Source organism: Chiloscyllium plagiosum, chromosome 7 (genome assembly GCF_004010195.1).
Source record: "Chiloscyllium plagiosum isolate BGI_BamShark_2017 chromosome 7, ASM401019v2, whole genome shotgun sequence".
NCBI classification, from domain to species: Eukaryota; Metazoa; Chordata; class Chondrichthyes; order Orectolobiformes; family Hemiscylliidae; genus Chiloscyllium; species Chiloscyllium plagiosum.
Genome location: NC_057716.1, coordinates 6,930,356 through 6,958,220, shown reverse-complemented (window position 1 = coordinate 6,958,220; position 27,865 = coordinate 6,930,356). Strand labels below are relative to the sequence as shown.

The 27,865-nt window shown below is 42.9% G+C and overlaps 1 protein-coding gene across 3 annotated transcripts in view; it reads right to left on the bottom strand.

Moving 5' to 3' along the window:
• The window catches only part of plcl1 (phospholipase C like 1), a 336,006-nt gene that overhangs the window by 63,472 nt on the left and 244,669 nt on the right, over positions 1-27,865 (bottom strand). For 2 of the 3 annotated variants that reach the window (XM_043692934.1, XM_043692935.1), the window contains exon 2: positions 2,840-5,308. In XM_043692934.1, the coding sequence (XP_043548869.1) occupies positions 2,840-5,308 (2,469 nt within the window). Of the gene's footprint in view, positions 1-2,839; positions 5,309-19,051; positions 19,092-27,865 lie in introns of those variants that run through there. The other variant, XM_043692936.1, reaches the window with a different exon arrangement.

Below are 27,865 nucleotides of genomic sequence, written 5' to 3'. Positions count from 1 at the left end.
CATGGCTTTTTGTCAATTATGTAAATGATTTGGATGTGAACATAGGAAGTATAGTTAGTAAGTTTGCAGATGACACCAAAATTGGAGGTGTAGTGGACAGTGAAGAAGGTTACCTCAGACTACAAGGGGATCTTGATTAGGTGGACCAATGGGTCGAGGAGCGGCAGAGGAGTGTAATTTAGATAAACATGAGGTGTTGCATTTTGGAAAGGCAAATCAGAGCAGGACTTATACACTTAATGGTAAGGTCCTGAACAAAGAGATCTGGGAGTGTAAGTTCATATTTCCTTGGAATTGGGAGTCACAGGTAGATATGATAGTGAAGAAGGCCTTTTGTAACTTTGCCTTTATTGATCAATGCATTGATAATTGGAGTTGGGAGGTCATGTTGCGTTCTACAGGACATTGGTTAGGCCACTATTGGAATATTGCGTGCAATTCTGGTCTCTCTCCTATAGAACTTGAAAGTTGTGAAACTTGAAAGGGTTCTGAAAGGATTTACAAGCATGTTGCTAGGGTTGGCGGTTTTGAGCAACAGGGAGAGGCTGAATAGGCTGGGACTCTTTTCCCTGGAGTGATAGATGTTGAGGGAAGACCTTACAGAGATTTGTAATATCATGAGGGGCATGGATACGGTGAATAGCCAAGGGCTTTTTCCCAGAGTAGGGCCTCCAAAACTAGAGTGCACAGGTTTAAGGTGAGATGGGAAAGATATAAAAGTGAACTAAGAGGCAACATTTTCACACAGAGCTCATGCCTGTATGGAATGAGCTGCTAGAGAAAATAGTGGAGGCTGCACAATTACAACATTTTAAAGGCATCCAGATGGGTACATGAATAAGAAGGGTTTAAAGGGATATGGGTCAAATGCTGGCAAATGAGTAGATTAATTTAGACTATCTGGTTGGCATAGATGAGGTGGACCGAAGGGTCTGTTTCTGTGCTATGCAACTCTATGACTATTACAAAGTAAATTTACACTGAATCTTATTCGGAGACATTAGAATAAATTATCAAAAACTTAATCAAAGAAATGGGCTTAAGGGAGTGTCCTGAAGTAAGAAACAAAATACAGAGGCAAGGTGTTGAGGGAATGAATTTCAGAGACTACGAACAAAGCAGCTGCCAGCACAAACAACAACTGTGAAGCACATAAAATCTGTAATACTCAGGAAGCCAAAATTAAATCAGCACAGATATCTCAGACGACTGCAAGAGTGGATGAAATTACTGAGAAAGGAAAGACTTATGAGAGATCTAAAAATAAGGATGAGAATTTCAGAATGTAAATGCTGCTGAATTAGGATCCATTTGCATAAATAAGCACAGAGGAAGCGGACATGGAGCAATTTAAAACATATGCAGCAGAGTTTAAGTACCTCAAGCTTACAAAAAGTAACACGTAAGAAACTAGCTAAGGGTGCAGTGGTATAATCAGGCTTGGAGATAACAAGGGCATGAATAAGAATTTCATAAGCATATGAATTGAGGCAGGGTGGTGTTGCTGATGCAACTGAGTTGAAAATAGATGCTCTTAGCAATAGATCTTAGCAAGGTTACAAACAGTCTGGTCCAGTCTTAGACCATTGTCAGGAAGAAGGATGAAGCTAGAGACTGTGCAATGGACTTAAAACAATGGCATTAGGGGCTTTCCGGACATTTCAGCTCAAGACAATAGGGTTAAAAACATGCAAAGATGCAAGCACTCAAATATGAGCAATTTATTTACACATATGGTTTCTGAAACTCTCCTTATCACACCTCGTTGCAAATAAGTATCAATGCATAGTGTAAAAACAGTAAATGTCAAGGAATGCAGTTCCTTGACATCTTCTGCTATGAGATAGTTAACATAGACCAAAACTTGCATTCAAAATTTGGATCTGTTCATCCAAAAGTTGTTATAGTAGGAAAAGTAGAGGGACAATCAATTGGTAAAAAAAATTACCTAGCCCTTTTCACAAATTCAGGTTGTCCAAAATGGCAATGTAGCAAATTAAATATTTTAAAGTGTTGTCACAGTTAGAATGTCGAACACATGGCAGACAGTGCATGCAGTAAGTTTCCATAAACAGCAGTGAAACTCTTACAGTGATACGATGCATTCGTAGAATCACCACATGTGGAAGCAAGCCATTCAGCTCATGCTGACTCTCCAATAGCATCCCATCCTACTTTATACTTGAAACCCTGCATTTCCCATGGCTAGTCCACATAGCATGCACATCCGCAGAAACTATGGGCAATTTAGCATGGCAAATCCACCTAACCTGTACATCTTTGGACTGTAGGAAGAAACTGGAGCACCTGCAGGAAACTCATGCAGATTCAGGGAGAATATGCAAATTCCATCAAAGGGTGGATTGAAACCTGCATCGTTGGAGCTCTGAGGCAATAGTGCTAACCACTGAGCCACCGTGCCATCCATTCAGCATTGTGAATATCTTCAAGTGATACACAACAGCATTATCAAAGAATATGTGATATCATATAAGGGATATGATGAAGGGTTAAATTCTATGAATATTTTAGAGTTTCAGTGAAAGTAGTTGAAGGAGTTGGAGGAATGCAGCAATTTTGGTTGGTTACAAATACAGATTGAAATAGGGAGAGGCAGTGGAGGGTTGCCACAAGATCCCTATTCATGGAACACTATTGACCAAGTTTTGAAGGAATAGGGCAATTAATGTTTTGGTGCTATTTTACATCCTTAAGTTTAGCAAATCCAGTTGTATACTGATTTTAAACACTTATGTTAAACAGGGCTTAGTTGTTTAGTGCAACCTCATCCAGTTACAATTGTAAACATTACAATACATTTTATCTCCAATTTCATTACCTGCATATTTTCTCGGATATCTGTAGCTTCTCGTAATGGTTGGCCTGCAATTTTAAACGCATCGTCAACAATCTTGATCCCAGTATTTCTTAACATTGTGTATTTTATTGTGTTCTTTCCTTTTCTGACAGAATATCCACGCTTGTGAGCCTTTCCCCCACCTCTTCGGTCTGTTATTGCAATGTGAACAAAAAGTGTAGCAAGCTCAATTTCTTCCCCAGTGAATGAGTGTAAAGGGATATGCCGATAACCGGACTGTAAACACTCATATGGGATTGTGTACTGGCCAATAAATTCATCTCCAATGTAGTCATCATCTAAAACAACAAATCGGAGTGTTACAAGCTCAGGCAGGTTGATTTCAAATTCAAAACTTTCATCAAAAATAGGATTCTCTCCATTTAAATGAACAGTCCTTGTTCTCACTTCTGCACAATCTGCAGGAATGCCGCGGATTTCCAAATACACATATGGATCGATGACATCTCCTTTTGTTCCAGAACCTCTTGGCTTTGGAAACATCTGACCACTAATAATCTTTACATGTAGAAGCTGAGGTAAGGATCCAGGAACTATTCCTTTAATATATGCATTGAAGTAGGACACCTCATCACGCATAACTGCAGGGCGTAGGACATAGCCACAACACCCATTCTGTCGAAACCAACCAACATTAAGATCCAACATTGGACCAGGGGTCTGATAATTGATGGTTACCAGTTGGCAGCCACAATTCCAGAATTCTTGCGGATTCAAATTGCTTGACTCAAATCCGAAATTGCTAGGATACACTCGTGACAGAAATCTCTTATTGTAGTTCACAAAGTCATCTGGATATTCATTTGCCAATGCACGTGCCTCACCTTCACCAAAATCACACATTTCCCAATATTTCTGCCTCTTCATTGAATTATGAAAATTGTTGAATTGTACAGTTTTACATAAAGTAACCAAATCTGAGAGCTCCCTACATAGATGAATAGTCCGCTTAGTAACAAAAAATGTATCTGTTAAACTTCGGGAACTTTCTGTTTCTTCATCTTCATCTGTCACATCACCTTCAGCTAAGTCAATGTTTTGCGGCAATTTCTTTCCCTTCAAGATAATTTTCCTCTTTAACTTCTCTGGTGATGGGAGGTACCTTTGTGTTGAATTTGGTGTTTCTGTAAATATTTTGTTTCCAAGGATCATTTTCAGTTTTTGTGCCATGACTTTTTGTTGCCCTACTGAACAGTGATTTCGCAAACATATAATCAAAGGGTACTCGGAGGTTACAAAGGCATACTGATTAATTACTTTAATGACATTATTGAAGCTGATTGGTGAGGTCACATTGTTGCGTTTACTGACAACTGGTTCATTTGGACCGTCGTATACATCAAGTTCAATACTTCTGCAGCCCAACTTTAAGGCCCTAATATATCCAAGCAGATCAGAAGAGCTTCTAGCGGTGTTTTCTGCAACATAGGTGTTATAAGATGCATTGATATAGTAATGGGATAGAGGTTGAGTCATATCTTGACAGACTTTTTTGTGCTCTGGATCAAATATATTGCATTCTGGTGATATCAGGTACCGAGTAAAGCCATCAATACTGAGATTACCATTCAGCTGACCTTGCTTTGAAGGCTCATACCTTCGTATAAGATCAAGGCACATTTCTTCAGTTGCATTGATCATTCCTTGTTCAGTTTCTAAAAAAAACATCAAGTCTTTGGCATCCAGAAATTCTTTATTCCTAGAAATTTGCACAAGCAAGAAATAAACCTCAGGCCTAGTGCAAAGATCATAGTAAATGTCAGTAAATTCCTCCTTTGTTACCCAGGTAGCTAGTTTCCCTTTATTATTTTGTAACTCTCTAATTTTAATTCTGATTTTTGATTCTTTTAAACCATGATTGAGTTGCATTATCACCTTCACAGCTTCATCTTCCAACATAATTCCATTGCTGGCTTTACTATTTTCACTGAACACAGAATGAAGCCATGTGGTCCTTAGCGTATTCTGGCTCCCATCTATCAAATTCAATGTTTGCTTATTATGTGAAATGACGTAGCGGAGGCCTGTAACCCAGATATTAGCAATATCTGCAGAACTGGCTACCAAATCCAAAGACTCATAGTTTTCTCCATATATTAAGGAGAATGAACAGTCTTCACAAATCTGATCCACAACTGCACAACTTCTGAAAGTCTCTGTGTTTTTTCCAACTCGGACTTCTTTAAGAGAAGAAATTTCAAGTTTAGCCTTTTCAGGATCCTTCTTGGAAGGTTCCCAACGTAAAGCCTGAAGGTCAGGATCTAAAGTAAAAAAGCGACTATAGATTCGAGTATTTGAACGTATTTTCTTCAACTCACAGCCAGCTTGCATGAAGCTGATACAGTCACTGGCATTGTTAATTTTCTTTTCAGAAGGCATGCTACTGAATGATACAGTTTTCTTCTGTTCGTGCTTCTGTTTTGTAGAATCCTATGGGAAAAATGCAAAACAAGGATGATTATGCAAGTTTTGACATTATTGAGTTATGAAGTATAAATTGTTTGTCTTTTTCATTTTTTTCTCTTCTTCACCAGACATCATACCACTTGCCATTCCCAAATGAAAAGATAAATCTACTTTCATAAGAATGGCATTAGAAGTGCATAATCATTCTAATCATAAAAACAGTACATTCCAAGAGAAGTCGATGCTGGCTGTTATATTGAACAACCCAGTCATTCCCACTTTTCCCTTTATCCTTGTACCATCTTTGTTTCAACTGTTTATCTACTTCAATCTTGAATCAGTACCCATCATACTATCTGACATTATCTACCAAACTTAATCACTAATTGACTAGAAAGGCTTATCTCCATATCAGGAGAAAGTGAGGACAGCAGATGCGGAGACCAGAATTGAAAAGTGTAGTGCTGGAAAAGCACAGCAGGCCAGGCCAGATTTGGGGGAGGGGTGCTGGGAATATGATAGATGGAAGGAGGTGAGGGTGAGGGTGATAGGCCGGAGAGGGGGTGGGGACGGAGAGGTTGGGAAGAAGATTGCAGGTCAAGAGGGCGGTGCTGAATCCAGGGGTTGGGACTGAGATAAGGTGGGGGGAGGGGAAGCTGGAGAAATCTACATTCATCCCGTGTGGTTGGAGGGTTCCTAGGCGGAAGATGAGGCGCTCTTCCTCCAGGCGTTGTGTGGCCAGGGTCTGGCGATGGAGAAGGCCAAGGACCTGCATGTCCTTGGCGGAGTGCCTAACTCCGCCCCCACTCTAGCTCCAGCCCCACACCAGGTCCTAGCTCCCAGCCCTGCCGTATTTTCACCATCCCTCCAGACCTCCTCCTCTCTGAGGATGAACAATCAGTCCTCAGCAGAGGCCTCACCTTCATCCCCATACGCTCCCGGATCAATGAGTTCGACAAGCGGCTAGACATCGAGCATTTCTTCCGCCGCCTTCACCTCTGCACCTACTTCTTCAACAAGAAGTCTCGCCCACTCTCTGATGACCCCTTCTCCCGCCTCCAACACACTCCATCCACCTGGACACCCCGTGCTGGCGTCTTACCCGCCCTCGGTCTCTTCATATCCAACTGCCGCTGCGACATTGACCTCCTCAACCTGTCCACCCCTCTCACACACTCCAACCTCTCATCCTCATAACACGCAGCCCTCCACTCCCTCCGCTCCAACCCCAACCTCACCATCAAACCGGCAGACAAGGGAGGCGCAGTGGTAGTTTGGTGCACCAATCTTTACACCGCTGAAGCTGGACGCCTACTCGCAGACACCTCCTCCTACTGCCCCCTGGACCATAACCCCACCTCCCACCACCAAACCATCATCTCCCAGATCATCCATAACCTCATCACTTCGGGGGATCTCCCATCCACCGCCTCCAATCTTACAGTCCCACAACCCCGCACCGCCCGTTTCTACCTCCTGCTCAAAATCCACAAACCCGAATGCCCCGGCCGACCCATTGTCTCAGCCTGCTCCTGCCCCACCGTACTCATCGCTGCATACCTCGACACTGTCCTGTTCCCCTTAGTCCAAGAACTCCCCACCTACTTTCAGGACACCACCCACGCCCTCCACCTCCCACACCTCCGCCCCTGAACCCCGCCTCTCCAGTCGTCAACAGGACAGAATCCCACTGGTCCTCACCTTCCACCCCACCAACCTCCGAATACATCGTATCATCCTACGTCATTTCCGCCACCTCCAAAGGACCCTACCACCAGGGATATATTTCCCTCCCCACCCCTATCAGCGTTCCGAAGAGACCACTCCCTCCGTGACTCCCTCGTCAGGTCCACACTCTCCACCAACCCAACCTCCACTCCCGGCACCTTCCCCTGCAACCGCAAGAAGTGCAAAGCTTGCGCCCTCACCTCCCCCCTAACCTCCCTCCAAGGCTCCAATGGATCCTTCCATATCCGTTGCAAATTCACCTGCACCTCCACACACATCATTTACTGTATCCGCTGCACCAGATGTGGTCTCCTCTACACTGGGGAGACTGGCCGCCTACTTGCAGAACGTTTCAGAGATCACCTCTGGGACACCTGCACCAACCAACCCAATCACCCCATGGCTGAACACTTTAACTCCCCTCCCACTCCACCAAGGACATGTAGGTCCTTGGCCTCCTCCATCGCCACACCCTGGCCACACAACGCCTGGAGGAAGAGCGCCTCATCTTCCACCTAGGAACCCTCCAACCACACGGGATGAATGTAGATTTCTCCAGCTTCCTCGCTCCTCGGATGCTGCCTGGCCTGCTGCGCTTTTGCAGCACCTCAATTTTCAACCCCCATTATCCCCATATCACCCTGGGAAGATGCTAAAAAAAAAAAGGTCCTAAGGAATGAAACCAGATGAATAGCCTGGTGTCAACCTAATTACTGATTCAGTCCTACCAACCATTAAAGTCCTTCTTGCAAACCTCTCGAGGTGTTGAACAGGCTAATCAGGCAGCAGCAAAACAGTCATGCCTTATAATGTTCTAGATGCCACTCCTGGATATGTCCTGTTCTATTGGTTGACTGAGCAATAATGCATAATCAGAAGAGAATTAACCTGGGAGTCCTCAACATTGACTCCAGACACCACAAAGTCTTATGGCATTTGGTCAAAATGGACAATCTCATTGGTTATCACATATCAGCCCACCCAGCTGATGAAACAATATTTCTTCACATTGCACACCACTTTGAGGAAGTACTGAGGGTGGCAAGGACACAGAATGTATTCTGACTGGGGGACGTCAAGGCCCATCTTTCTTGTCCTGTGAAAATATAAGGAACCATGCAGGGCAGCACCAGAGTGACAGTGCTTGTCCAGGTAAACAACAGATTTTAAAATATGGAGTAGGCACCAATGATGCCAGTCAATTCCTAGATATCTGGTGAAAGGTAAAGTGTTCTGGAACAGGGTGTGGCAAGATGGTGCTGGAATAAACGAAAGGGATTCTATAGGGGCAGGATAAGTCGTTACTGTGGTGAGTTCGGTAAGATATGGGAAGAAAACATACTTGGCATCACTCTAAAAACTCTGCAAACACTTGGACTTTAGACAAAAACATAAGATTCAGTCCGAAGTGTTTCATCAGTAATAAATGACTATAGTTATTTGAGGAAGCAACATTTGGATGTAAATTTAAGCCATGGGATTTCTTTTATGAAGAAAACAAATCAGAAACAGAGTTTTCTGGACCAAGTGTGACCCTGTGTATTGGCACTGGAAACATTGATTAAAATCTATTTTAATCCATGTTGTATTCATTGTGATTCTGGATATATGTGACAACACTCAAGTTTCTCAATGACTCATTTCCACCTGGAGTTCACAGAGATTTCAGCATGAGGGGTTTTACACTGAAGTACATATACCAGTCAGTCAACTAAAATCAAGTCCCAACAAACCTCGTTGATCATTTCTGCCCGCCGTGCTTGTCACTTTATAGTACATCATACTTGTCTGTTTTGTGCCATCCTCGCACAGGTAGCTTGCTTGTAACTGCTTTGTGACATTTGACATCGACCTAGATCTACGTCTACTTCTCTTTCTGCTGCTCTCCACTTTGCTCCCTAGAAGAGATCTCTGTAACTTTTCAGCTCTGACCAAAATGGTCAAAATACTGACATGGCAAAAGTGAGGACTGCAGATGCTGGAGATCAGAGTCTAGATTAGAATGGTGCTGGAAAAGCACAGCAGGTCAGGCAACATCCGAGGAGCAAGAAAATCGACGTTTCAGGTAAAAGCCCTTCATCAGGAACCTGATGAAGGACTTTTGCCCAAAACGTTGATTTTCCTGCTCCTCGGATGCTGCCTGACCTGCTGTGCTTTTCCAGCACCACTCTAATCTAGCCCCAAAATACTGACATGCTCTTTTGTAGATGTCTTTTTGGCATTGTAGTTTCAAATTCCTTTTCATTTGCCTCATGATCTGTGAATGGCATTTTTGGCAAATGTCCTAGAATGCAAATTCCAAAAGCTATTGTTTTCTTCCACAGATTTTTATTTATTGTCCAGGCTACTGAGTCATACAGAAAAATAAATAGAATGCAGATATCTGTGTTTTTCCCTTGTTATAAACTTGAATTTTCTCAGTTCTCAATATACCCTTAGTCTTCACACAATCACTTTTTATCCTTTTTTCTGAACTTAGCATTGCATCCTCCATTTTCTAGTATCATCTCTGTCTTTCTGACTCTCTATCTATCTCTCTCTCTCTATCTATCTCTCTTGTCATACATGCAGTACCCTACTGCTGTATAATATCAGCATAATACTTGAATAGAGTGCAAACATAAAAAAACATAAATGTGAACTAAAAGAAAACACTGGAAGGAAATAGATTAAAGTCCAATATTTCAATGCAAATATGGAGAAATCTAATACATACAGAAAGTTGTCAATATTAATCTTGGCACAATGTCCAACTAGATTGGAGAAAATAATTCATAAATTAATTCTGACATCACCAACCCAAAGATACCCAAACATATAAATAGAAAGCAGAAATCATCAGCAGTGCTTCGTTTGGAGGCTCACTAAAGATGTTGCCTAGTATGGTGATAAAACGTCTGAAAATGAACCTTCCAGTTCAGTGAGCAAACATACATCCATATGTTTGGACCCCTTGGCATCACGATAGCCTACAAACCCACCAACACACTAAAACAGCAGCTAATGAACTTGAAAGACCCTATACAAACAACAAGCAAAAGTAATGTCATTTACAAATACCGTGCAAGGACTAGAACAAATACTACATTGGACAAACAGGCAGAAAACTAGCCACCAGGATACATGAACACCAACTAGCCACAAAAAGACATAACCCTCTCTCACTAGTATCCTTACATACAGATAAGGAAGGACACCACTTCAACTGGGACAACACATCCATCTTAGGACAAGCCAAACAGAGACACGCACGAGAATTCCTCGAAGCATGGCTTTCCAGCTGGAACTCCATCAACAAACACATCGAGTTAGACCCCATCTACCACCCCCTGAGAAAAAGAACAGGAAATGACATGACCACAGGAAATGACATCACCAACCCAAAGACACCAACGTATAAATAGAAACCAGGAATCATGTACACTGCTTTGCCTGAGGCCCACTGAAGTTGTTACCTAGTAGGGTGACGAAATGTCTGGAAATGAACCTCCCAGCTCAGCGAGCAAACCTACATCCAGAACCTCAACCTGAGCCACAAATCTTCTCAAAACTAGCTAATACATCCATAAATTAGTTCTATTTGTTAAGGACTTTTTAATGGTCTGGTACTGTTTAGATAAGAAAGTGAGGTCTGCAGATGCTGGAGATCAGAGCTGAAAATGTGTTGCTGGAAAAGCGCAGCAGGTCAGGCAGCATCCAGGGAACAGGAGAATCGACGTTTCGGGCATAAGCCCTTCCTGAAGAAGGGCTTATGCCCGAAACGTCGATTCTCCTGTTCCCTGGATGCTGCCTGACCTACTGTTTAGATAATCATAGTACAGGTTACTAATGACAATTTGCTTGTTTCACCACATTGTTTCATAGGATTTCCCATTGTCCTTAAACATTGTGATTTGCAAGGATGGCCAGATAAGGGTCAACTACATTACTGTGGATATGGAGTCACGTACAAGCAATTTATATAAGAGTCTGAAATGATTAATACTGAGGTGTGCTTTAAATGTCACACACTGTGATGATGTCATATGGAATTTCATGGTATTTTAAGCATTGCAAAAGCAAGATTTGAAATTGAAGCTTTTTCACTTTGCACTTGTCAGAACTGGGAAAAAAGAAACAAACTTGAAAACAATACTGGCAAGGTGGTTCGGTGGTTAGCACTACTACCTCACAGTGCCAGTAACCCAGGTTCAATTCCAGCCTCGGGTGACTGTCTCTGTGGAGTTTGCATGTTCTCCCTGTGTCTGCATTGTGGTGCTCTGGTTTCCTCCCTCAATTCAAATGTGTGAGGATTAGACTGGATTGTCCATGCTAAATTGCCCATTGGGTTCAGGGATGTGTAGATTAAGTGCATTAGTCAGGAGCAAGTATAGGATAATAAAGTAGGGGAATGGGTCTGGGTGGGTTACTCTTTGGAGGGTCAGTGTGGACATATTGGGCCAAATGGCCTGTAGGGATGCTATGAAATTGTTAGGGAATTCTGGGTAATCCAAGATGGAGAATGGGAAAAATTTCTGGCTGTAACAGTTGCTCCTTTTTTGAGGTAATTTAGGTATTGGAAGTGATTTTCTCGAATTCCAGGAGCAGCAGTTACTGTTTTATATGCTGTTACATTGTTTTGAAATTTTGGAAAAGAAAAGGTCAAAACAACAGCAGTTTCAAAAGGGAGAAGAACAGACAAAGGACGCACATGGTGAGGTCAGTGCAGGAGAGGGAGAGAGAACCTGCCTTTGCTGTTTGAATTCACGTATCGCTGGACATAGGAGTGCGCTGGGAAAATTAACAAACAGTGAAATTCACAACTGATCTTGGAGGAACTGTTTGGGCGAAGTTCACAGCACAGAATCAGATAAGTGAATTGTTTTAACTGTAGCCTACAGAAAGTCTGCAGTAGTGAGTTGAGTGAGTTCTTTCTTGATTATATGTTTTTGAGATATGTCTTTTGATTAAACTTAACATGTAAGCTATAACTATTAGTTCAACCTGGGGCAGTGTTTTGTAGAGAAGTAAGACGGTATTATTTTCTGGGTCTGTAGATTGTGAAGGAGCAAAAATGATCTTTAGTAGAGTGATATGCATTTCTTGTCAGATGTGGGAGTTTAAAGAGAGTTTAAGGGTAAATGTGGATTATATCTGCAATAAATGCTGCTGGTTGCGAATCCTATCAGATCGAATGGATCAGTTGGAGAGACAGTGAGAGGCAATGAGGTATTTGCAACAGCAACAGTATGTGATGCAGGGCAGCTATAGGGAGGGGAGAAAGTCTCAGACACAGTCACATAGATGGATTAACTCCAGGAAAGGTGAGAGAGGTAGGCAGCTAGTGCAGGAGTCTTCTGTGGCTATCCCTATTTCAAACAAGTATGCTGTTTTGGAAAATGTAGGGGGTGATTGATTCAGGGGAATGGAGCACGAACAGCCAAGTTTCTGATATTGAGACTGGCTCTAAAGCAACGAGGGGTACATCGGGTTCCAAGAGATCAATTGTGTTAGGGGACTCTCTAGTCCGAGGTACAGACAGATATTTCTGTGGCCAGCAGCAAAATATCAGAATGGTGTGTTGCTTCCCTGGTGCCAAGATCAAGGATGTCTCAGAGAGGGTGCAGAATGTTCTCAAGGGAGAGAGGGGCCAGCAAGAGGTCATTGTCCACATTGGAACCAACGATATAGGAGGAGAAAAGGTTGAGATTCTGAAGGGAGATTACAGAGAGTTAGGCAGGAAGTTAAAAAGGAGGTCCTTGAGAGTAGTAATATCTGCATTACTCCTGGTGCTACAAGCTAGTGAGGGCAGGAATAGGAGGATAGAGAAGATGAATGCATGGCTGAGGAGCTGGTGTATGGGAGAAAGACTCACATTTTTGGATCATTCGAATCTCTTTTGGGGTAGAAGTGACCTGTTCAAGAAGGACGGATTGCACCTAAATTGGAAGGGAGGGAGATTTGCTAGAGTTGCTCAGGAGGATTTAAACTAATAAGGTTGGCGGGGGGGGGGGAGGGGGGTGGAAACCAGGGAGATAGTGAGGAAAGAGGTCAATCTGAGACTGGTATAGTTGAGAACAGAAGCGAGTCAAACAGTCAGGGCAGGCAGGGACATGATAGGGCTAATAAATTAAACTGTTAGGGGCCTAACAGGTAAGGCAGATGAACTCAGGGCATGGTTAGGAACATGGGATTTGGACATCATAGCAATTACAGAAACATAGCTCAGGGAAGGGCAGGACTGGCAGCTAAATGTTCCAGGATACAAATGCTACAGGAAGGATAGAAAGGGAGGCAAGAAAGGAGGGGGATTGACATTTTTGATAAGGGATAGCATTACAGCTGTAATGAGGGAGAATATTCTTGGAAACACATCCAGGGAAGTTATTTGGTTGGAACTGAGAAATAAGAAAGGGATGATAACCTTATTGGAATTGTACTATAGACACCCTAATAGTCAGAGGGAAATTGAGAAACAAACTTGTAAAGACATCTCAGCTATCTGTAAGAATAATATGGTGGTTATGGGAGGGGATTTTAACTTTCTGAACATAGACTAGGACTGCCATAGGTTTAGATGGAGAAGAATTTGTGAAGTGTGTACAAGACAATTTTCTGATTCAGTATGTGGATGTACCTACTAGAGATGTTGCAAAACTTGACCTACTCTTGGGAAATAAGGCAGGGCAGGTGACTGAGGTGTCAGTGGGGGAGCACTTTGGGGACAGTGACCATAATTCTATTCGTTTTAAAATAGTGATGATAAAGGATAGACCAGATCTAAAAGTTGAAGTTCTAAATTGGAGGAAGGCCAATTTTGACGATATTAGGCAAGAACTTTCAAAAGCTGATTGGGCACAGATGTTCGCAGGTAAAGGGACGGCTGGAAAATGGGAAGCCTTCAGAAATGAGATAACGAGAATCTAGAAAAAGTATATTCCTGTCAAAAGTTAAAGGAAAGGCTGGTAAGTATAGGGAATGCTGGATGACTAAAGAAATTGAGGGCTTGGTTAAGAAAAAGAAGAAAGCATATGTCAGGTATAGACAGGATAGATCGAGTGAATCCTTAGAAGAGTATAAAAGCAGTAGGAGTGTACTGAAGAGGAAAATCAGGAGGGCAAAAAGAGGGCAAATAGAATTAAGGAGAATCCAAAGGGTTTTTACAAATACATTAAGGACAAAACGGTAACTAAGGGAGAATAGGGCCCCTTCAAGGTCATTCCTGATGAAGGCTTTTGCTCAAAAGGTCGATTTTCCTGCTCCTCGGATGCTGCCTGACCTGCTGTGCTTTTAGCACCACTCTGATCTAAACCCTCAATGACCAGCAAGGCGTCCTTTGTGTGGAACCGCAGAAAATGGGGAAGATAGGAAACAAATATTTTGCATCAGTATTTACTGTGGAAAAAAATATGGAAGATATAGAATGTAGGGAAATAGATGGTGACATCTTGAAAAATGTCCATATTACAGAGGAAGAAGTGCTGGATGTCTTGAAACACATAAAGGCGGATAAATCCCCAGGACCTGATCAGGTGTACCCGAGAACTCTTGTGGGAAGCTAGAGAAGTGATTGTGGGCCTCTTGCTGAGATATTTGTATCATCAATAGTCACAGGTGAGGTGCCGGAAGACTGGAGGTTGGCTAATGCGGTGCCATTGTTTCCGAAGGGTGGTAAGGACAAGCCAGGGAACTATAGACCAGTGAGCCTGACGTCGGTGGTGGGCAAGTTGTTGGAGGGAATCCTGAGGGACAGGATGTACATGCATTTGGAAAGGCAAGGACTGATTAGGGATAGTCAGCATGTTTTTGTGCGTGGGATATCATGTCTCACAAACGTGATTGAGTTTTTTTTTAAGAAGTAACAAAGAGGATTGATGAGGGCAGAGCGGTAGACGTGATCTATATGGACTTCAGTATGGCATTCGACAAGATTCCCCATGGGAGATTAGTTAGCAAGGTTAGATCTCATGGAATACAGGGAGAACTAATCATTTGGATACAGTACAGGCTCAAAGGTAAAAAAAAAAAGAGGGTGGTGGTGGAGGATTGTTTTTCAGACTGGAGGCCTGTGATCAGTGGAGTGCCACAAGGATCGGTGCTGGGTCCTCTACTTTTTGTCATTTATATAAATGATTTGAATGCGAGCATAAGAGGTATAGTTTGTAAGTTTGCAGATGACACCAAAATTGGAGGTGGAGTCGACAGCGATGAAGGTTACCTCAGATTACAACGGAATCTTGATCAGATGGACGATTGGGCTGAGAAGTAGCAGATGGAGTGTAATTCAGATAAATGCGAGGTGCTGCATTTTGGAAAGCAAATCTTAGCGAGACTTATACACTTAATGGTAAGGTCCTAGGGACTTTTGCTGAACAAAGAGACCTTGGAGTGCAGGTTCATAGCTCCTTGAAAGTGGAGTCGCAGGTAGATAGGATAGTGAATAAGGCGTTTGGCATGCTTTCCTTTAATGGTCACAGTACTGAGTACAGGAGTTGGGAGGTCATGTTGCGGCTGTACAGGACATTGGTTAGGCCACTGTTGGAATATTGTGTGCAATTCTGGTCTCCTTCCTATCGGAAAGATGTTGTGAAACTTGAAAGGGTTCAGAAAAGATTTACAAGGATGTTGCCAGGGTTGGAGGATTTGAGCTATAGGGAGAGGCTGAACAGGCTGGAGCTGTTTTCCCTGGAGTGTCGGAGGCTGAGGGGTAACCTTATAGAGGTTTTCAAAATTATGAGAGGCATGGATAGGATAAATAGACAAGGTCTTTTCCCTGGGATGGGAGAATTCAGAACTAGAGGACTTGGGTTTAAGGTGAGAGGGGAAAGATATAAAAGAGACTTAAGGGGCAACTTTTTCATGCAGAGGGTGATACGTGTATGGAATGAGCTGCCAGAAGAAGTGGTGGAACAGTTGCAACAGTTAAAAGGCATTTGGATGGGTATATGAATAGGAAGGGTCTGGAGGGATATGGGCCGGGTGCTGGCAGGTGGGACGAGATTGGGTTGGAATATCTGGTATGCATGGACAGTTTGGACCAAAGGGTCTATTTCCATGCTGTACATCTCTATGTCTCGATGACTCTATAATAGAGATATCTTTTTATACAGAATGAGAAGAGGATGCTGATTGGTTGGGCCATTATTGGCATGGAGATACACAGCTCACGGTCAATCTTAATTCTCAGACCAAACAGTATATTCTGATTGGTTAGAGCATAGCTCTGGTGATGCAGTAGAACTTGGCTATCTCCATGAGCACCCCCCTCCCCAACTTTTATTGAACAAAGTGCAATGTATGCACAAAGGTTTTGGCTCATTTAAAATAAGGTCTTGAGCAACATTCATTTGAAGCTGCACAGTCATGTTGTCACTCCAAACGTATGCAAAGGCTGATCTTAAACTGGTTTCTAGTGTACGCCTTAGTCAAGACTTTTTCATCAAATGATTTCTAGTAGCAGAATTACGCCTGATGGAGGATCTGGTTTGCACTTTTCTGAAGTTTGAAATTATGAGATTTGATGGGATCTTAAGCAATGCTAAAGCAAGACTTGAAATTGAAGCTTTTGACTTTGTGCTTGTCAGAACTAGTAAGAAAACAAAATATTTTGTTGATTGAGCACAGTAACATGCAGCCAGCAAGAAAGCAATTTGAGATCATCAGCCATGTCCAAAGTATGATGCATTTGCATGTGCTAGAAGGTATAACATAAATACACAAGACTTTGTTTTATATAGGCCAAAGAAGTTTGGACATGCACTGTACCTTTTAAAAAAACAAAAGGTCATGTGGACAGCTGCATCTCCATGGCAAAGCCTTGACCAATCAGAATATAGCTGCCTTGTCAGATAATTAAAGTTGACAGTTAACCGTTTTTGCTGCATCTCCATGCTCATTATGGCCCAACCAATTAGCACATTCTTCTCATTCTGTACAAAGTGACATCTTATTTTTCATAAGTCTGATCCATTTACCTTAGTTTTGATAAGAACAAGATGAAAAGTTTCAACTTCTAGTTTGCTTTTAGCAATGTCTAAGTTCTAATCATAGGATCACAAAGGAATAAGACCTGATGTCCATGTCATCCTTATACTCTCTATAATATGTCTTATCAAGTATAACTTGTATTTTGTTTCTAACATGCAATGAACTATATCTTGTTTACTCTTCCCTTCAGAGTAGTAAATGGTCTTGTTCATATTACCAAATTGCAACACCTTGCATTTATTTAAATTAAATGTCATCTGCCACTCCTCGCCCCATTGGCCTAATTTATCACGATCCCTTTGTAATCTTAGATAATCTTCCTTACTGTCTACTCTACCACCAATTTTGGTGTCTTCAACAAACTTACTAAGCATGCTTCCTATATTCTTATCTAAATTATTGACAGACATCCATCACAGGGTTGGGGGAGTCGGGGGGTGTAGCAGCATTTACTGAACATTCCTCAATAATTTTTCATTCATAAACCTGAGTGTTTTACATTTCTAGAGATGAAGAGGGTAAATGTTGATTCTTATTGTACATCGGGTGAGGTGGGGACCAGAAATTGTGCAGGACCCAGATCTGCCTCAGTTTTAACCCCATTCAAATCAGATCCAAAATGTTGTATCAAGTGAGACCTTCAGGATCAGGAAGAAATAGCCACACTAGTAAAACCCCACAAATGCTTGTGATCCATTTACAATTGGATGCAACACGGCAAGACTGTACAATGCTGCATCAGATCCACCATCCTGATAGCATCTATTTTTAACAGAAATTTCTGCGAGGATCAGGTGGTAAATACTGAATCTATTGATTTAAAAGGGTTTTGGAAATAATGGTTGCACTTTTTTGTAACTTTATTTCTCTGTTCATCTGAAACTATCAACTTTACATTTCAGTCCTCATTCTGTCAACCTGGGGAAATTTAGTTAACATATCTTAAGGTTCCAATTCCATGTTCTGAATGAGAATTATGGTAACTTATCTCTTCAAACTATTAACCTGGGTCACAAAGCATTAAAACTTTGAAGAGAAATACTAAAATCTGGATGGAAATGTGCATGAACAATACAGCAACCAAACATGACACGAGAATGGGAAGGTGGCGTCAAACAAAACAAGTTTGATTTCTTGTTTCCCAGATGCTATCTATGTAACCTGCTGAATAATTGAAACATTTTCCCATTAATATATGCTCTTTGTGATGATACAATGTCCTAATTGTCTAGAACGGCTGACCAATAGCACCATGGAGGAGCCTGTGGCTGCTGCCAAACACTGCAAAACTCCTGGAGCTTGTGAACAACAACTGGGGAAAAGGTAAGTGTTGATGGTCAGATCTGTGATTGGGAGTCACGTGAATTGGAGAGGGTTTGGGAAGGAGGAGAGGGTTAGGGAAGGAGAGAGGGTGATAGAGCTGGAAGCAAGGGTGACTCTCATTAGATAACCCATGGCCTAGTGTCCTAGCCTCTGAGTATACATAAATTAGTGTAGGTCAAGGGCCACCTAGCAAGCTGATATACAACCTACACAGTTTAATTAGACCTTTTTCACATGCCCTTACACCTCATGAGGGTCAGAAGATTCAGCTTGGTATCATTGATGATTTTGTTACCTTATCCAGGTGTGCTGAAGTCCAGGTTTCTCACTCAACCCATGCCTTCATAAATCAGGGCCTTAACCTCAAATTCACTGTATCATTTTATTACGACACGGGGTAAACCCCTCTGCTAATTTAAACACGACACACAGAGAAGCTCATCTTGCGCAGTAATCTGTTAAATTTCAAGAGGCAAAGAACTATCCCAGATGTCACTATTTAAAGTAAAAATTAATAAGTTTATTCTTTAAGTTCAACGGAGAACATTAAACAACAACTATTTACAACTCTTTTCTCTTAAACCTATCTATTACCTCCCACTCTACAATACTGGCCCATTAAATTCCCCCTTAAATTTACGGCAAATCACTTTCAAACCCAGTTGTCGTCTTTGGATGTCGAACTTTCTCTGTAGATTTCTCTACGTCGGCTTTAGTGTTCTGCTGCACAAATTTCTTATGGACAGGTACCTTTCAGAGAGTTATCCAGCTAGCTCTACATTGGTGTTTGCTTGGCTGCTCTTTGCAGTTTTCCCCCAACTGTTCAAAATGTCCAGTTTTATACCCCAAAACATCGGATCATTTCATTCGTTTGATGTCATCCCAAACAATAAAATTCAAATTCAATTGGATTTTGGTAAATGGAGCATAGTTTAAACTGATTGGCCAAATGTGAATTTGCTTTTGTTCCATGGCAAAGCAACTCCAGCTATTTGTTTCAACCAAATGTCACATTTTAAATTGTTCAGCACACTCTGTGCTTTCAGTTGGTCCTTGCTAGCTTCCTCTCTCTCTCTTAAAGGTACAGTACACACCTACACCTTCATAACAATTTGTACGGCTCAGCTACTTAGTTAATATAATCAAAGAAAGTTCTGAAAATGAGGGTTGTATTTGTTCAATCAAAATGACCAAGTATGCCGTTAGGAGGAATACTGACTGCATTCTCAATGGATTATTCTGCAATAGCTTTCACACAAAATATTTTTTCTCTCTTTTATCCATTTGAAGCTCATTCATTCCATTAATTACATCCCACTGTATTATGTATCACAAGCAGCTATAGAGCAATAAGCAAGAATGAAATTCACTACCACTTTGATTTGCAACCAGTTTAGAGTTTTATCTCTATTTGCTATTAGGCTACGATTGTTGAGAAATTCTGGCTTATCTTACACCAATAGATCTAAATCCTCAATTTTCAATTATAAGTTTGAACATTTAACAATGATAAATCAAATATATCCCAATATGAAAATTTACCTAGTAGAAATTAAGTTCAAGGAGTACTGAAAATTTTATAGGAAAGTTATTTATTTGTTCAAAATAAACTTAATGCAACGTTCTTAGCAATAAGGCAGGAGTTGCAATACAAGCTGATTCTGAGTGCTGTTCAAGATGAACTTAGGGAAGAAGTTATAGATAACTATTGGTGAGGTGTCAGATGACGGGAGAGTGGCTAATGTTGTGCTTTTGTTTAAGAAAGGATGTAAGGAGAAGCCTGGGAATTATAGACCTGTGAGTCTTCAGTGGTGGGTAAATTATCAGAGCTGATTCTGAAAGATAGGATATGTATATACTTGGAGAGGCAAGGACTGATTAGCGATAGTCAGCGTGATTTTGTGCGTGTCTCACAAACTTGATTGAGTTTATTGAGGAAGTAACCAAGAAGATTGATGAAGGCAGAGTTGTGCATGTTACTTACCTGGACTTTAGTAAAGTTGTTGTCATTTATATAAATGATTTAGATGAGAATATAGAAGGCATGTTTGGTAATTTTGTGGATGAATCCAAAATTGGTGGTATAGTGCATAGTGAAGAAGGATATCGAAGATTATAAAGAGCTCTTGATCAATTGGATCAATGGGCTGAGGTGTGGCAGATGAGGTTTAATTTGGATAAATGCAAAGTACTGCATTTTGGTAAAACAAACAAGGACAGGACTTATTCAATCAAAAGTAGGACTTTGGGTAGTTTCGTGGAACAGACAGACCTAGGGTTTCATGTACATAATTCTTCGAAGTTTGCATAACATACACAGGTAGTTCTCCTATAACACAAATTTCATGAATGAGACTTGCCTGTAACACGATTTGTGAATTGCACACCGTTTTCTCTTATAAAGTGAATTCTCGTTCACTGTTACATGATTCCATTCCCTGTATTACCAGCCCAGCTGTGATTTATTTTGCTTGCACATCTATTGGAGCAGGTTGTCATTTGTGTTTGTGTGTTGTTTTGCTTCTATTTGCAACTAAGGTGGGGAAGTGAACATTTGTGCTGGAATGCAAATTGGGATCATGCACGGATTTGAGGGCACGGGAACTGAGGAGCGGGAAGAGAGAGAAATAGATAGAGAGTGAAAGAAGGTGGAAATACTTGACGTGTTGGAGAGTAAGCAGGGCCTTTTGTTTAGCAGAGGCTCAGTTATTGGCTATCTGAAGTTTCAACACACAGTGACTTTAGAAGTGAGGGTGTAAGTGTGTGGAGGCAGGGAAGTGTGAAACTAAGGACAGACCAAAGGCAACCCTTATCTCTCCTCACCCCACCTATCCCCAAGTTATGCCTGATTCAAATTCAACCAGTCACTGTTTGAAAGGGGAGGTGGACAATCTGAGAATCTCGGCCCCTCATTCTCTCTGAAACCCGAGACTCATCAAAACCTCCAACCATTCAGAGCATCCCAACTCTTTCACCATCCGCTCAAAAAAAAGGACATTTTACTCACACCAAACAAAACTTCCAGAGGTTTCACAAAGTTTATTGGAAGACAACTGGGTTCTGGATAAAGTCCACTCCACAAGGATCCAGGAATACAACAATAAATTGGAAAATTAACTTGTAACAAATTGGCATTTCTGTAACTGAGCAGAAATGGATAGGTTCACTAAACTGGAATCCCTAACCCTGTTTTACCCATAGACCCCATTACTTTTATTGCACGATTACTTCTATAATACAACGTCACACAGGACCGCAACTACCATGTTACAGGAGAACTACCAGTAGACAGGGTGGTTAAGAAAGCATTTAGCATGCTTTTCTTCTTTGCTCAGACTTTTGGCTATAGGAGTTGGGATGTCATGTTGAGGTTGTACAGAATGTTGATGTGGACTTTTCTGGAATACTGTGTCCAATTCTGGTCGGACTGGTATAGGATAGATATTTATAATTTGGAGAGGGTTCAGAAAAGATTCATCAGGATGTTGATGGAAACAGAGAGTTTGAGTTTTAAAAATAGTTTGGATAGGCTGGGATTTTTTTCACTGCAGCATAGGAGGTTGAGGGTGACATTATAGAGGTTTATAAAATCATGAGGGACATAGATAAAGTGGATGGAAAGTGTTTCTTTTCTAGGGTTAGGGAATTCAAGACTAGATTAGATTAATTAGATTCCCTACAGTGTGGAAACAGGCCCTTCGGCCCAACAAGTCCACACCGACCCTCCGAAGAGTAACCCACCCAGATCCATTTCTCTCTGACTAATGGACCTAACACTATGGGCAACTTAACATGGCCAATTCACCTGACCTACACATCTTTGGACTGTGGGAGGAAACCGGAGCACCCGGAGGAAATCCACGCAGACACGGGGAGAATGTGCAAACTCCACACAGAGGCCTGAGGCCAGAATCGAACTACTCTGTTGCTGTGAGGCAGCAGTGCTAAATTGGGGCATATTTGTAAGGGGAAAAGAGAAAGATTTAAAAAGGACCTGAGGGGCAACCTTGCCACACAGAGAGTAGTTTGTGTATGGAATGAACTTCCAGAGGATGCGGGTACACTTAAAATGCCAGACGACTTCAGATCTCTTGGCATCATGGTCACCAACACACTAAAACAGCAGTTAATGAACTTGAAAGACCCTATACAGACAACATGCAAAACTAATGTCATTTACAAAATACCTTGCAAGAACTGTAACAAACACTATATTGGACAAACAGGTAGAAAACTAGCCATCAAGGATACATGCACATTAACTAGCCACAAAAAGACATGACCCACTCTCACTAGTATCCTTACATTGAGATAAGGAAGGAAACCACTTCGACTGGGACAACACTTCCATCCTAGGACAAGCCAAACAGAGACATGCACGAGAATTCCTGGAAGCATGGCATTCCAACCGGAACTCTATCAGCAAACACATTGATTTGGATCCCACTTACCACCCCCTGAGAAAAAGAACAGGAAATGACATCACCACCGGAAATGGTGTCACCATAGTAAATGACATCACCCGCCCAAGGAAACGTAAACACATAAATAGAAAGTGGGCCATACCACCAGTGCTTCATCCGGAGGCTCACTGATGATGTTATCTAGTATGGTGACGAAACATCTGAAATTGAAACTTCCAGCTCAGTGATCAAACCTACATCCAGTACACTTACAATGTTTAAAAGACATTTGGATAAGTACATGAATAAGAAATCTTTGGAAGAATATGGGCCAAGCTTAGGCAAGTGGGACTAGTTTAGTTTGGGATTATAGTTGGTGTGGACTGGTTGGACCGAAGGGTCTGTTTCCATGCTGTATGGCTTTATGACCTCGATATTAAGCAATTTTTTAAAAATCACTCATGGGACTTGGGCATTTTTGGCTGGGCCAGCATTTATCATCTGTCTCTAGTTGCATTTAAGAAGGCAGTGATTGAGCTCCCTTCTTGAACTGCTGTAGTCCATCTGGTGGTCAGGCACTTTAGTATCTGACAGTAAACCCGAAAGTCTGGGATGATACTCTTACTGAATCAGGTTTATAATTATCCCAGTTAAACTACTTAATATAAGTAGATATTATTGTAGAGTGGCATTTCCTTTCACTGACCTGGTCCTCGTTCCTTATCAGGTTTATGGGGGTGAGAGATAAAAGGCTTAGTTTTATAGATGAGCTGACAGAAGAATGCAGGTTGGCTAACATGATACCACTATTTAAGTAAGGTGGTAAGGAAAAGCCAGGAAACTACCAGTGAGCCTGACATTAGTGGTGGGCAATTTGTTGCAGGGAATCCTGAGGGAAAGGTTTTACATGTATTTAGAAAGACAAGGACTGATTAAGGACAGTCAACATGACTTTGCATGTAGGAAGCCATGCTGATTGAGTTTTTTGAAGAAGTGACAAAGAGGATTAATGACAGCAGAGCGGTGGACTTGATTAGATTAGATTAGATTAGATTACTTACAGTGTGGAAACAGGCCCTTCGGCCCAACAAGTCCACACCGCCCCGCCGAAGCGTAACCCACCCATACCCCTACATTTACCCCTTACCTAACACTACGGGCTATTTAGCATGGCCAATTCACCTGACCTGCACATCTTTGGACTGTGGGAGGAAACCGGAGCACCCGGAGGAAACCCACGCAGACACGGGGAGAATGTGCAAACTCCACACAGTCGGTCGCCTGAGACGGGAATTGAACCCGGGTCTCTGGCGCTGTGAGGCAGCAGTGCTAACCACTGTGCCACCGTGCCGCCCACAACTATCTATTTAGACTTCAGTAAGGCATTCAACAAAGTTTCTCATGGTAGACTGGCTAGCAAGATTAGATCACATAGAATATTAGCTATTTGGATACAGAAAAGACTCAAAGGTAGAACACAGAAGGTGATTGTGGAGGGTTGCATTTCAGACTGGAGGCCTGCAACCAGTGGTGTGTCACAAGGATTGGTGCTGGGTCCACTGTTTTTCATCATTCATATAAATGATTTGGATGTGAGCATAAGAGGTATAGTTAGTAAGTTTGCAGATGATACCAAAATTTGAGGTGTAGGGCATAGTGAAGACGGTTACCTCAGCACAGAAGATTACAACAGGACCTTGAACAGATGGCCAAGGCTGAGGAGTGGCAGATGGAGTTTAATTTAGAGAAATATAAGGTGCTGCATTTTGGAAAGGGAAACCAGGGCAGGACTTATACACTTAATGGTAAGGTCCTGAGGGGTGTTGCTGAACAAAGAGACCTTGGAGTGCAGGTTCATAGTTCCTTGAAAGTGGAGTCACAGGCCCACAGGATAATGAAGAAGGCTTTTAGTATACTTGCCTTTATTAGTTAGTGCATTGCGTACAGGAGTTGGGGGATCATGTTGGGGTGGTACAGGACATTGGTTAGGTGACTTTTGAAATACTGCTTTCAATTCTGGTCTCCCTACTACCATAGAAAGGACGTCATGAAACGACACAGGGTTCAGAAAAGATTTACAAGGATGTTGCCAGAGTTGGAGTGTTTGAAGAAAAGGAAGTGACTGAATAGGCTGGGGCTATTTTCTCTGGAGCATCAGAGGCTGAGGGGTGGCCTTATCATGAGGGGTATGGATAGGGTGAATAGCCAAGGTCTTTTCCCTATGGTGGGAGAGCCTAAATCTAGAGGGCGGAGGTTTAAGGTGAGAGAGGATAAGTTTAAAAGGGACCTAAGGGCAATCTTTTCATGCAGAGGGTGGTGCATGAATGAATGAGCTGCCAGAGGAAGTGGTGGAGGCTGGTACAATTAAAAATGCATTTGGATGGATATATGAATAGGAAGAGATTATTGGGATATGGGCCAAGTGCGGGCAAATGGGACTAGATTAATTTAGGATATCTGCCAATATGGACGAGTTAGACCAAAAGGTCTGTGCCCATGCTGTACAGCTCTATGATTCTATGAGGGTGGCTTAGGGTGGCACGGTGGTTAGCACTGTTGCCTCACAGCACCAGGGACCTAGGTTCAATTCCTGCCTCAGGCAACTGTCTGTGTGGAGTTTGCACATCCTCCCTATGACGACGTGGGTTTCTTCCGGGTGCTCCGGTTTCCTCCCACAATCCAAAGATGTGTAGGTCATTGGCCATGCTAAATTTCCCCTCTTGTTAGGTGCATTGGTCAGAGGGAAATGGGTCTGGGTGGGTTACTCTTGTTGGGCTGAAGGGCCTGTTTCCACACTGTAGGGAATCGAATCTAATCTAATCTAAATATCAGATGTCACTGCTCCTCACCGAGGGCTACTTGGTCTGGCCTTTAACATGAGTTCTAATTATAAGACGTAGTCAACTTTTAAATTCTTCCAAGGGAATAATTTCTCTGAGAATTTCATATGTGGTATTTCTTCCTAATGCCCATATTCACCTGTTAAAATAACTTTTACTTTACCCATTTATATCAATATAGGATTTCCCAGGCTGTTTCATCAAATTTTGAAATTTTTGCCTTTAGGAACTAATTCACACACATAAGATAATCTTTGTTATAGACTCATAAACCATAGAGACTTCCTTAGCCAGTGATGCATAAAATTCATGTGCTCTACCTGTCATCTTGCTTTGCATGGGCAATGCTGAAACTTTATTGCTGGAACAGCACAGCAGGTCAGACAGCATCTAGGGAACAGAAGATTCGACGTTTCGGGCACATGACCTTCTTCAGGAATGAGCAGAGATTGTTCAGCAGGAGAAGATAAAAGGTAGGGAGGAGGGACTTGGAGGAGGGGCGTTGGAAATGTGATAGGTGGAAAGAGGTCAAGGTGAGGGTGATAGGTCGGAGTAGGGTGGAGGCGGAGAGGTCAAGAAGAAGACTGCAGGTCAGGAAGGCGGTGCCGGGCTGGAGGGATTCGGCTGACCAGTTCAAAATACGTACAACACAGATGGCCTCCTTCTTCAAGGACCGCAATTTCCCCCCCGACGTGGTCGACGGTGCCCTCCACCGCATCTCCTCCACTTCCCGCTCCTCCCCCCTTGAGCCCCGCCCCTCCAACCGCCACCAGGACAGAACCCCACTGGTCCTCACCTACCACCCCACCAATCTCCATGTACAGCGCATCATCCGCCGTCACTTCCGCCACCTCCAAACAGACCCCAGCACCAAGGATATATTTCCCTCCCCACCCCTATCAGCTTTCCGTAGAGACCACTCCCTCCGCGACTCCCTTGTCAGATCCACACCCCCCACCGACCCAACCACCACTCCCGGCACCTTCCCTTGCAACCGCAGGAGGTGCAACACTTGCGCCCACACCTACCCCCTCACCACCCTCCAAGGCTTCCCCTGCAACCGCAGGAGGTGCAACACTTGCGCCCACACCTACCCCCTCACCACCCTCCAAGGCTTCCCCTGCAACCGCAGGAGGTGCAACACTTGCGCCCACACCTCCCCCCTCACTTCTCTCCAAGGCCCCAAGGGAAACTTCCATATCCGCCACAGATTCACCTGCACCTCCACCCACATCATCTACTGCATCCGCTGCAGCCGGTGTGGCCTCCTCTATATTGGGGAGACAGGCCGCCTACTTGCGGAGCGACACAGAGAGCACCTCTGGGCCACCCGGACGAACCAACCCAACCAACCTGTAGCACAGCATCTCAACTCCCCCTCCCACTCCACCGAGGATATGCAGGCCATTGGACCCATCCACCGCCAAACCACAACAACCCGACGGTCGGAGGAGGAGCGTCTTATCTTCCGACTGGGAACCCTCCAACCGCAGGCGATGAACTTGGACTTCACCAGTTTCTTCATCCCCCCTCCCCCCACCTGGCTCAGCCGAATCCCTCCAGCCCGGCACCGCCTTCCTGACCTACAGTCTTCTTCTTGACCTCTCCGCCTCCATCCTACTCCGACCCATCACCCTCACCTTGACCTCTTTCCACCTATCACATTTCCAACGCCCCTCCTCCAAGCCCCTCCTCCCTACCTTTTATCTTCTCCTGCTGAACACTCTCTGCTCATTCCTGAAGAAGGGCATGTGCCCGAAACGTCGAATCTCCTGTTCCCTGGATGCTGCCTGACCTGCTGTGCTGTTCCAGCAATAAAGTTTCAACTTTGATAGGACCCACCCTCTCCTTTTTCAACATGATGTAGAGGTGCTAGTATTGATGTTACCTGACGAAAGAACAGTGCTCCAAAAGCTTGTGATTTGAAATGTACCTGTTGGACTAAAACCTGATGTCATGTGACTTCTGACCTTTTTCTGGATATTGCGCTAATGCTAATGATGCTTAGTAGACCTGCGGTGAAAAGCGGTTTCCACACAGGTTTCTCTACAAGGGACAGCTGGTATGGCACAGTCTAACTATATGGAGTGACGTTGTGACCAGACCCATTCTTAGGATCACAAGGGACACCAGAATGTCAGGCAGCATCTAGGGAACAGGAGAATCGACGTTTCGGGCATTAGCCCTTCTTCAGGAATGAGGAAAGTTTGTCCAGCAGGCTAAGATAAAAGATAGGGAGGAGGGACTTGGGGGAGGGGCGTCGGAAATGTGATAGGTGGAAAAAGGTCAAGGTGAGGGTGATAGGACAGATTGGGGTGGGG